Source organism: Carica papaya, chromosome 1, assembly GCF_054855325.1.
Source record: "Carica papaya isolate Zhongbai chromosome 1, ASM5485532v1, whole genome shotgun sequence".
Classification (NCBI taxonomy): domain Eukaryota; kingdom Viridiplantae; phylum Streptophyta; class Magnoliopsida; order Brassicales; family Caricaceae; genus Carica; species Carica papaya.
Window position 1 is genome coordinate 28,388,974 of NC_142309.1, and position 12,398 is coordinate 28,401,371.

The 12,398-nt window shown below is 34.8% G+C and overlaps 2 protein-coding genes across 2 annotated transcripts; both read left to right on the forward strand.

Annotated features, from left to right (window-relative positions):
* Positions 1-3,900: 3,900 nt before the first annotated feature.
* LOC110809496 (kinase with adenine nucleotide alpha hydrolases-like domain-containing protein) lies at positions 3,901-7,782 on the forward strand. The gene is made up of 10 exons (XM_088208381.1): positions 3,901-4,217; positions 4,361-4,458; positions 4,715-4,964; positions 5,049-5,801; positions 5,894-6,142; positions 6,267-6,430; positions 6,540-6,619; positions 6,701-6,848; positions 6,939-7,091; positions 7,175-7,782. The coding sequence occupies exons 1-10, from the start codon at positions 4,040-4,042 to the stop codon at positions 7,421-7,423; spliced, it is 2,322 nt and encodes a 773-aa protein (XP_088064507.1). The 5' UTR covers positions 3,901-4,039; the 3' UTR covers positions 7,424-7,782.
* Positions 7,783-9,238: 1,456 nt separating this feature from the next.
* On the forward strand, positions 9,239-12,329 carry LOC110809485 (protein NUCLEAR FUSION DEFECTIVE 4-like). Its single transcript, XM_022035346.2, has 2 exons — positions 9,239-9,863; positions 10,946-12,329. Exons 1-2 carry the CDS (start codon positions 9,402-9,404, stop codon positions 12,107-12,109), a joined length of 1,626 nt encoding a protein of 541 aa, XP_021891038.1. The 5' UTR covers positions 9,239-9,401; the 3' UTR covers positions 12,110-12,329.
* The last annotated feature ends 69 nt before the right edge of the window (positions 12,330-12,398 follow it).

The following is a 12,398-nucleotide window of genomic DNA, read 5'->3' on the forward strand; positions in this document are numbered from 1 at the left end:
AACGTATCGGCTTCAACTCAACTCTATCCAGATGTTCTGATAACTTAGAAGTTCTACCAAGTGCAGTTTGTTAGAGAGAGCAAGCAGTACATGTTCTCTAGATATTTTTGCAGATAATGTGAAATATAAAATTTAAACTTAAAAAGTATAAAACTATACACTAAAAATATTATATTATATAAAGTGGATGGTGTTTTCATACACTTTAGATTTGAACAAACCAAAATTTTGCACTTGCGTTTTGTGACCACTACGCTACAAGCGTAGTCACTGGTTGAGCTCGCCACGTGAAAAAGGCCGTGCGTGATTAGATCCACCGACACATACATATACCCCCAGATCAAACAACGTACTTACAAGGCAATCCATTAATTAGTGGTGGATTTTGAAGTAATAATAAATGCATTTTGGTGGGTACTGTTAATTAACGCCCTAAAATATCTGGGTATATTTGGTAGCTTCCATGGACATCATCTGTATGCATGTATGTATGTATGTATGTATGTATGTATGTATGTATGTATGTGTGTGTGGGGGAGGTTACTGAACCCACGTATGTGAAAATTAAAGGGTATTAAATTTTTGTTCTTTATGGGTTGGAGTGGGTGTCCGCACCAAGATTGAAAAAAAATGAAAGAGATAGGGGCACGTGAGAGAGCAGTTAATGTGGGGCTCAGGCGTCTTTAATCTCGCCACGTGTACGGCGGAAAATTAAGGATCACGTGATTACGGCCTACGTTTATCCGGAACGCTGTCACGAGCCAGTCCTAATTCGCGGCGGTTGACGTTAACCAAACCACCGCCGACCACCCTGATATTTCTCATTTCCCTCAACAGCCAAACATTACACGCACTGCGTTTTCTATTTTGTCTTTCCCTAAGAGCACTAAATTAAATTTACCACTGTATAACATATGTTTCTGTCACACTTGAATTATAATATAATGTTTGATTTAATAAAATCAATAACTTATTTTATTAAGGTATTAATGAAGTTATAATATATTAAAAACTTGAACTAACCATAATTTATATTTTAAATTATAACGAGCACCAATTAATTATGATTTATGGCAAGAGTCGATCATTTTTAAGAATAAATCAAAATTAATTATACATACACACAACGTAAATATAAAATAATTAAAATACGTACACTCGTTGATAGATAAAACGAGTAGAATACGTAGACTCGTGGATACGAACTACTAAACATTTAATTAGTAAAATAATTCAAAAATTTGTAATTAAATCAATGTTTCTATCATTGTCAAAAACATTATTTTATATATATATATATATAAGAGAACCATGTTTCTTGATGAAATAAAAAAGGCGGCTTCAATGAATAAAATAGGAAATTGAAGTGTTTCAACTTAAAACTCAAAGCAAGAGGGTGATTGTAATGGTAAGGTAACATTCAGTCGTAATAAATAATTAACTTAATTAACAAGAAATTTGGGCTTAATCTTGTATTTAATTAATTTAAATCTCATTTACCCAAAAAGTAGTTAAGATGCAATTAATCTGGGTTAGCGTTAACTAATTCAATTCTTTTTTTCAGCACGAAAGAACATGATTAAGCAACATAATGTTATATATATATATATGTAATATATTTAACATTTTAATTTTTTTTAATAATTGTTGTTTATGAATTAAATAAAGAATTAAATCAAATTTTTCTAATCTATTATAATTAAATATGACTCGTATGTGTTGTTTTTTCGCATGCTTTTATAGTTAACATGTAGCGAATAAAATAGATTTAAAATAATTTTGAATGAAAATAACATTCTCGTATAAAACTAAATAGATTTAGAACTGAATTATAAGTATATCTAAATAATTTGCACGTTATGCGGTAGATCTTTTAAATTAATACGTAATCATTTAAAATTATTACACTTTATCTATTTATGACGATGAGATGTTAGAATAGAAGACCGTACGTGTAACTTGACGACCATAATCGCATATTTACAGACAAACTTATATGTTAATTTTTTTTAATTCGTAATTTGATTAGTTATAAAATTAAGAATTACGCATTTAGTTTTTGTACATAAAAATAAAGTTTATACTTTAATATACCATTAACCGTATAAAATTATTTTTAATCGGGTTCAATTAATTTTGATAATTTTTTATGTATAATAATTTATATATAAAAATTAATATAATAAATTTAAAATCGTGATTATTTTATGTAAATCATATTTTAAATGCAAAAAATTTGGTTTAATGAATTACCCAAAAAGTTATATCATTGAAAAAATGTACCTTAGCTTTTACCTTTATAATAATTATATGTTTGTTTGTACATTTCATAATAAAACTTCACGTGAAAAAAAATAGGTAAAAAAATAAATAAATTACCCAAAAATTTAATCATTAAAAAGGTGTACTTAACTTTTATATTTATGATAACTATATGTTTGTTTGTATATTTCATAATAAAATATTATTTTAATGTGAAAAAACTTTGTACAAAGATTTAACTTTGTAAAGCTAACAAGTTTAAAATTATTAATTGACGTAACAACTAATAAAACTCATTTTAATCGTGATTAATTACGTGAGAGAGCGTATAGTTTAAGTTTAAATAAAATAAATTAATTATTTGTGCAAGTAATTTTAAAAAATTAATTACTACGAATTTTTAAATTTAATTAAAAATAAAATACGAATAAAATAAAAAAAATATATTTAGTAAAGTAAATTTATAAATATTAAATTAAATTATTTTTGTATGCTTTAATAACAAATTTGTCAGAAGACGACAAGACAAGAAAGGTTAAGAGGTTGTTGTTCTGGTGATTCATAGGGGAGAGAAGGAGCGAAGATTCGCGCGCACTCCCACGTGAAAAAAAAGTTCGTCCTGCTGGGTCCCACTTTTTTCTTATTATTAAAATAATTTTTAGTAATAATAATATTTTTTTATATAACTTAATTTTTAAAATTATAAATTTATTTTTAAAATACTGATCCTATTAATTTTAATTAAAAAAATAAATAACTTAAAAAAGTTTTTAAAAAATAGTAGAAAATAAAAATAAACGTAACCAAAACATGTTGATATCAAATAAAAAAAATTAGATCTAAAAAAAAAATATACTTAAATTTATAACGGAATAAATATGTACGTCCTGCAATAAATTTTTAAAATTAATACATAATTTTTTTATTATAAAAATAAAATAATAAAAAAAATCATACGTGTAATTTAAGAATTATGACCTCATATTTATGAGCAAACATAACTCTCATTTTTTTTTATTTTCAATTTGATAAATATCAAAATTAAAAATTATAAATATGGTATCTATACATAAAAAATAAAACTCATAATTTAATTTCCGAAATACATTTAGTCTTATTAGATAATTTTAAACGGACTCGATTAATTTGATAGTTTTTCATGTAGAATAATTTATACGTATAAGTTCACACAGTAAATTTAAAAAATTTAATAATAAAAAAATATGAAAAAATAAAAAAAATGAGATGTAAAAAGCAAAAAAAATAAATATCAAACCATTAATTAAAGAAAATACTAATATATTTAACTTTTGTTCTATATAAATATTTTTTAATCAAAATTTATATAGTTTAATTATTAATTAATAGTTATATACTAATAATAATATAATTAATCTTTCGAAATATAATTTTACTCGAATTCATGTTATTTAATTAATTAATTAAAAAATAAATAAAGAAAAGGATATAAGCGTGCAATTAAAAAAAAAAAAAGGAAAGTGGGTGTATATACTAATAGGAAAAATATATTCTTTTTAAATTTTTAATATTTATGTTTGCTTTTTTTCAGGAAAGCTTTTTGTCAAACAGAGCTCCTCTGCTTCTCCATCCCTTTCTTTTTACTCTGGTTGGCGAGCTTCAGAAGCAAACAATCTGACGGTTAACCCAAAAGAGAAGGCCAACGTTTTCTCTCTTCGTGTTTGTATAAAAACCCACAATGATCTTGAATCTCCGGCAACAAAACGACGAACTCCTTAGACGAAGCTGAATCCTGCAAATGAAAATGATACGAAGTGCTCTTTCCGCGGAGCGAGAAACTCCAGACTCCGGCGGCCGAACCGTGGTTGTCGGCGTGAAGCTTGACTCCCCCAGTAGAGAGTTGCTCACGTGGGCTCTGGTGAAAGTAGCTCAGCCTGGTGACTCTGTGATTGCTCTCCATGTTCTTGGCGAAAATGGTAATTCTTTAGTGACAATAAAAAGATTGAAGACTGGAAAATTTGTTACCGTTTTGTTTTGAAGGTGTCTGGACCTCGTTGTGTTGGTCCTTGAGTTTTTGTTCATTCTAATGTGTAATTTTTTTTTTTACCGAAATGTGTAGAAATTGTGGATCGAAATGGGAGGTCTTCGCTTTTTTCGCTTGTCAAAGCCTTTGACTCTGTTCTTGCCGTTTATGAAGGTTTCTGCAACTTGAAGCAGGTTGATTTTTCTCTCTCCTCAAGTTTTCGTTCTCTCTTGTTCTTACCATTTTCTTATTTTCTCTTGATTTTTGTTTGATTGTGGAGAAAATACCAGTACGTTATGCCTTGTGATTTGTATGCTTGGGTTAGGGTCAGTTGGGCAGATATTTTTGTTCTTTCTTATACCTTATGATCTTTAGTAGTGTAGGTATTTCTGTATATGATTAATCAAGCAGAGACTTGAAATGTAGAGTTGCTGCTGGTGTTTTTTACAGGTGGATCTCAAGCTAAAGGTCTGCAGGGGTTCTTCAATTCGAAAGATTTTAGTTAGAGAAGCAAAATCTTATATTGCAAGCAAGGTGATAGTTGGAACAGCCAGAAATCACCACGCAATCCGGTCTTCAACATCTGTAGCTAAATACTGTGCCAAGAAACTCTCAAACGATTGCTGGGTTCTTGCTGTTAATAATGGGAAAATTCTTTACCAGAAAGAGGGTTTTCAATTAACCCCTAATTGCTCAAAAGGTTGTGGAATTTCCCGGTTTCTAAGTTTCTTTCTTGGTTTTCCATGGCTTTGGTAGAATACTTATAGTGATTTACTTGTTGCAGGAAAGGAAGATCATCGTCCAAATAATTTGTTCAATGTAATTCAGAGGTCAATATCACCGAGTACTAATCGAAAAGTACTAAGTGAAGCCAATGCCAAAGTAACCCCGAAGGAGGCGTATGATCAGGGTGATCACCGGAAACCTGATTTGAGCTTGGTAAAAATCAGCTCAGATGCTTTGGAGGGGATTACGAAGCAGAATTGCTCCATTTGTGGACCATCTGAACCATCTGCTGCATTACCGGTTACATCTTGTAACCAATCTGCAGAAAAATGTTCAGGTGATAATGGTGGTGATGATAAATCCATGGCTATAGTGCCTGTGCAAACGGTAGAGGCACGGTCAAGTTCGATTTCTACGTTGATCAGGCAATTGCCTGAAACCAGACCTGGTTGGCCACTGCTTCGTCGTGCTATTTTAACAGACCGACGTGCAACTGAGCGATCTTCATTGAGGAAAATCTCAGTGGTTCAGTGGGCTTTAAGGTTGCCCTCTAGAAATACTTCATCCATTTCCACGCCAGATGATAAACAGAATGATTCTAGAAAGGGTGAAAAGAAATCTCAGAGTTTAGATGGAGAAAGTGGTGCTATAGTTCCAGTAGGGACTGAAACTGTGAGAATTCCATCTTCTCCTGATTGCAACTCAAGATGCCTACCTAAGGAATTGGAGGGTCTTCATGAGAAGTACTCGGCAACTTGCAGATTGTTTCAATACCAGGAGCTCCTGTCAGCAACATCAGATTTTTCGACTGGTTTGTCTTTTAACTCCTGAAATTCGAAATCTTCTTAATTTCTATAATGGGGAAATTTAATTTTCTGTAACACTTTATAAATGTGATTTCAGAAAATTTGGTTGGTAAAGGAGGCAGCAGTAAAGTGTACAGAGGTTGCCTACCTGACGGTAAGGAACTTGCCGTGAAAATTCTGAAGCCTTGTGAAGATGTGTTGAAGGAATTCGTTTTGGAGATTGAGATTATTACAACTTTAAATCACAAGAACATCATTTCCCTTTTGGGTTTCTGTTTTGAGAACAATAATCTTCTGCTGGTTTATGATTTTCTATCAAGAGGCAGCCTTGAGCAGAACCTTCATGGTATGCCCTTAGAATCTTCCATAATGCTCTGCTCATGCTTTTCAAGCTTCACAGATATTCCTTGCTTGATATCCATATTAAGTTGTAATCCCTCTGATTTCTATCCAACCTTTAAATGATACAGGTAATAAGAAAGATCTGCTTGAATTTGGTTGGACTGAGCGATATAAGGTGGCGGTAGGGGTAGCCGAGGCCTTGGATTATCTGCATAGTGGCACCGCCCAACCTGTGATTCACAGGGATGTTAAATCATCAAATATACTTTTGTCTGAAGATTTTGAGCCTCAGGTAATTTCATTTTGCTCTGGTACTTCTTTTTCCAAATCCATAGATTATTCTCTCACCAGAACAGGAGAAAAAATCTAAAGAAATCATGCTATTCTACTGTTCTTTCCAGCTTTCAGACTTTGGACTTGCAAAATGGGCATCAAAATCCTCAACTCATATGACCTGCACTGACGTTGCAGGAACCTTTGGGTATGTGAAACCGTAGCTTTCTCTACTGGAAAAGAAAAAAGGACCCAGAGTATTTCATTAACATAATGCTTCCTGTTGCAGATACTTGGCTCCTGAGTATTTCATGTATGGCAAAGTAAATGAAAAAATTGATGTATACGCGTTTGGAGTTGTACTGCTTGAGCTTCTTACAGGAAGGAAGCCCATAAGCAGTGATTATCCTAAAGGCCAGGAGAGCCTTGTCATGTGGGTATGTCCTTTTCACTAAGTATGAAACTTTGTTAACACTAAGTTCATATCCTGACCTTGGCTAACAAAACAAGTTATCTATCTTCTCCAGGCAAGACCCATTTTAAATAATGGTGGAAAAGTTTCTCAGTTATTGGATCCAAGCCTATGCAACAAGTATGATCATGACCAGATGGAGAAAATGGTTTTAGCTGCCACTCTCTGCATCAGACGCGCCCCGCGAGCAAGGCCTCAAATGAGCCTGGTAAGTCATTTCTTTATATAATGAAGCAGATAGTAGAAGTAATTACATGTAAAATTCATATGTTATTAATCTGATTGGTGTAGGTTTTAAAGCTCCTCAAAGGGGATGCTGAAGTCACAAAGTGGGCAAGGCTACAAGTGAATGCATCAGAAGATCAACTTGACATGGCAGATGATGAATCCTGTCCTCCACAATCTAATCTACAGTCCCACCTCAACCTTGCACTGCTAGATGTGGAAGATGATTCACTGTCCATTAGCAGCATAGAGCAATGCATCTCACTAGAGGAGTACCTCCGAGGCAGGTGTAGCCGCTCTTCGAGCTTCGACTAATTAACCATTTGAAGTAATAACACCAGAATGCAACTAAACATGGTTGAGTTTGGTGAGATATTTTTGTATATGTGTTTATTTGGTTGGTTACAATTATGAGAGATTGGATAAATGGGTGTTGGATGAGAGGTTGTTTGCAGGTGTGCCCTCCTCCTTCCCAAACTTGTACTACTACTCACAAGTGTTGTCACCACAAAAGACTTTTTCTTTTTTTTTTTTACTTCTCCTCCTTTTTGGAGGCAGAGAAATTTCTTTTTTTGTCAGTTTCTGTATTGATCCATTGGTGTTAGTGGAAATTGTGGTAATTGTTGTACTGTAAATTGGTGAATCCTATATAATAAAATGAAAATTATATCTAACATGTTAAGTATTATCTTAACACTGGTATAATTTAGTTTAAATTTTATACCCAACAAGTAAAATTGGTTGTTGAGATCAAATTAAGTAATAAGAAGACAAGAAGAAGAATTTTAAAAAGTGTAGGTTTGTGGCTCACGAGATGGTGAAAGAAGTTAGGTTTAAACATGGGTCAAGTCCAATCCAAATCATGGAGTGGCTTTCTACTAATATTATTTCAGCTTTGTTTTTTTTTTCTGTTCACTTTTTTCCTCTTCAAATGTGGAACTGTAATTGTACTTGTACACTTGGTAGATGGCGTTAAGGTAAAAAACAAGTCCCCACTCCACGCCGACCGCCACCGACACACTCGCCAATTCAACTCCCTTCCCGCGCCTAAATATCTTTCCATCCCCACCAACCCTCCTAAATGCCAATCCCCCCCCCCCCCCCCCCCAATTTCTCTAACTTATATATATTTTTATATCAATAAAACCTTCAATATATATGTATATGTATATGTATGTATCCATCATGTATGTATTTATGTATGGATTTAACTAGGGGTATACTTCATCCACTATCTATCTCCATGGTCATCCATTTTCCATTCATCTTCACCGTACAAAATTTCATTGGCTTAGGCTACATCCACAATCCTTGTCTTTCAACGCACATGAAAATGCACTTTTTGCCTTTGTCATTTGCCTGCCACTTTTGAATTTTCTTTTCCATAAATACTATTATGTACCCACTACTACATTTTATTAACACTGTGCTGTCCATTAAAAAAACAACTACAGTGCTTATATCCAAGCTAATGAAATAAATATATACTACCGTGTATAGATACATCCATTACAGGAGAATATCAAATCCATATCTTCAGAGCCCACACACTAAAGCCCAACAAAGAACCTAATGCCCACTGCCGCAAAGCTCTTACCTTTTTTCTTGAAGTATCTATTCAAGGCCTCTGGGTTTTCTCTTTCTTCAAATGGGTATCCAAAGATTCATGGGCAAAGTTCTTACCTTTTTTCTTTAAGTATCTCTGCAAGGCTTCTGGGTTTTCCCTTTCTTCAAATGGGTGTCAAAAGATTCATGGGTGGAACCCCAAATCCATTACAAATTGGGATAATATGAGTTCTAATGGTAATCTGCAATCCAAAATGTTTAAAGATTATACAAATCCAAAACCCACTGAGTAGAGATAATACTTTATACCTGAATTCATTTAATTTGATCCACCTAAATCTAATCTGATACTATTTTTTTCGTTAAAATACGGGTCCAGATCAGATCGAGTTCAGATGAATGGAAACAGTAACATATCAGAAGCAGTTCAGACTTGGCTTTACAAAATTCATTTGGGGTTGGGAACAGATTCAAATGGGCCGTATTCAGATTTAGCCGAAGTGGGTTTTAAAATTACTCCCATTGCTATCACTATCTATAGTACGTTTGACTAATAATTTGTGCTCCCTTCCTTATTTGTGGCGTGCGGACTACATGAGTTTTCACGGTACAAAAATCTTTCAGATGCGTGGGACACAAAAACTGCCGCCATGTCCATCTCATTCGCGCTGGCAAACTAACCATTAATCACCTCTGTGGCGGATTTTGATTTTCCGCAGGAACAGAAATGGAGAAGCTAAACACAAAGTGGATAGCAACGGTAGCTAGCATATGGATCCAGTGCACCGCTGGTTCATCATACACCTTCGCCATCTACTCCCCCACCCTCAAGTCCTCCCAATCTTATGACCAATCAACGCTTGACACCGTCTCTGTCTTCAAAGACATTGGCGCCAACGCCGGTATCTTCTCCGGCATCCTCTACTCCGCCGTCTCTCATAGTCGTCATCGCCACCGTCTTCTCCAGGGGCCATGGGTGGTGCACGCCGCGGGGGCGATTCAATGTTTCGTTGGCTACTTTCTAATGTGGGCCTCCGTCGTCGGATTGATCCACCGCCCTCCGGTGCCGTTGATGTGCTTCTTTCTCTTCCTGGCCGCCCACGCGCAGACTTTCTTTAACACGGCCAACGTCGTCAGCGGTGTCCAGAACTTTACTGATTATGGTGGAACCATCGTTGGCATCATGAAGGTTTTCTTCCTTTCGCAATTTATCTTCTTCTCGGACACTTAGTTTTTAATTTAAGAACTTGTGACACGAAAGGAACTGAAATTTTTTATCTTTTGTTCTTGGATGAAATTAATTTTCTAATAGTAGCTGATTTTTCTTGTCCAAAGTTGAACCAGTATATTTGGAATAGTGAATAGAAAGCGTACAGGGGATTTAAGTGATTGCTAAGCGAAGTTTTGGATCTTCTGCAACCCATTTGGCATCCTTGTTGGATGTGACACAATTTTTTAACTTTTTTATTTTTACTTTTTAAACTACTAAGACTTTTGCCTAACCATTCAGATTAGGAAATTGACAAGAAAACAAAATTATTGTAGCTAAGAAAGCTTCATATCCAAACAAGAAACCAATCTGCGCAAAGCCCAGAAACTTGCACAATTAACTTAGAAACACAAGAACAAGGAATTCTACTTGCTAATGGCTGTCATGAAATTTGAATGAGAAGTCTAATGAGCTACAGAATCCCATGTCTACATCTTTTCCTGCTATAAGCTATTGTTATATGTGAATTTGATTTCAAGCCTTTGTATGTTTTGGTAAGATTAGAGGGTAGCCGAGAACATAGGTAGACACATGACATGAGGTAGCCTTATCTGTGTGCCTATGCTTTTTTAAGGTAAAAACGAATGGAATAATCGTTTACCTAAATTTTTGGACTACGAGTTAGACTTACTGAGAGATACCATCTAGGACATCAATGGTTTTAGAACTCACTGAGTTGCAGCAAGTTGTTATTTACCATTGAAATGTTCAGATTACTTATTATGTTATGTTTCAGTTTCTTTGCAATGAGTAAGTTTAGTTGAAGTAATTCCTACTTGCGCTGTAAGTTATGAAAAAACAAAATTGATGGTTTTGGTTCCTGAGCAACTTACAGTTCTATCTACAAAATGTTGACTTGCACTTAGAGTGTACATATTGACTGCCTGTAACATTGTTAGCAAACAGTTGTTTCTTTATAGTGGTCCAGCACTAAGTTTAAGTGTTTTAAGCACAGATTTGGTTAGAAAAAAGGGTGTCATTCCGCCTTCTATTTTTGCCAGGGATTTCTTGGTCTAAGTGGGGCAATACTGATCCAGCTGTATGACACAGTATGCAAGGGAAATCCTACTGCTTACATACTTGTCCTTGCAGTGACACCTACACTTGTCTCCCTCTTGCTCATGCATTTCGTAAGAATATATGGGAGAAGCTCGATTCATGAGAAAAAGCACCTGGATGGTTTCTCAGCTGTTGCATTGAGCGTTGCTGCTTATCTCTTGGTTATTATACTTCTGCAGAATATCTTGGGCTTGCCACAGTGGGTACAGACTGTTGTTTTCATATTTCTTCTTCTTTTACTTGCTGCACCTCTTACCCTGGCGATCAAAGCCGATAGTGATGATACAGAGAGATATTCGAGGACTATTTCTCCTGTAAGAACTCCTTTGATGGACAACCCTGAGCCAACAGTATCCAGCAAATTTTCTGCAGGAGAAGATAAAGGAGAGTATCACAAGGTTCCTGGGGATGCAAAGGATGCTGCTGCATGGGATGGAGACATGAATCTCTTACAAGCAATATGTACTGTCAATTTTTGGTTATTGTTCATTGCCATGATATGTGGAATGGGCTCCGGGCTTGCAACAATAAATAACATCAGTCAAGTAGGTGAATCTCTTCACTACACAACCACTGAGATAAATTCTTTGGTCTCTTTGTGGAGTATATGGAATTTCCTTGGTCGTTTTGGAGCTGGGTATTTGTCAGATATATTTCTACACAGAAGAGGTTGGGGAAGGCCATTGTTCATGGTTATCACTCTAGCAATGATGACCATCGGCCATGTAGTTATTGCTTCTGGTTTCCCTGGCAATCTGTATGCGGGTTCTATTATAGTCGGTGTTTGCTATGGAAGTCAGTGGTCATTGATGCCCAGCATCACTTCAGAAATATTTGGGGTGGGGCACTTGGGCACCATCTTCAACACCATTTCCGTAGCTAGTCCGATTGGTTCTTATATTTTCTCCGTATGGGTGATAGGGTTCATTTACGACAAGGTTTCATCTGATGACAATAACTCTTGCTACGGCACTCATTGCTTTGCGTTGTCTTTCCTGATCATGGCATCCGTTGCTTTCTTCGGTTTTCTCATTGCTCTTGCATTGTTCTTCCGAACAAGGCAGTTCTACGGACAGGTTGTACTTCGGAGGTTGCGCCATTTTTAGAATTTACCGGAATGATGAAGAAATGTTTTCTTTTTTTGGTACAGCCAGAAGGAGAGAAGACAGAATTCTTCGGTTCTTTTGGTGAGGATCTTCGGATCTACTCAGGAATTTATAATTGCATAAGCTTGTTGTATAGCTTTTTTTATGTAGGTATTGTGTGCTTGTGTTCTTGTTATTAAATTGTATGTGCTGATAATTTTATTCATGCTGTTGCCATTTATTCGTATATAAACTAAAATAGTGTTGAAAATATTATACAAGATAGGCCAAAATAAAGTATAAATTGTAT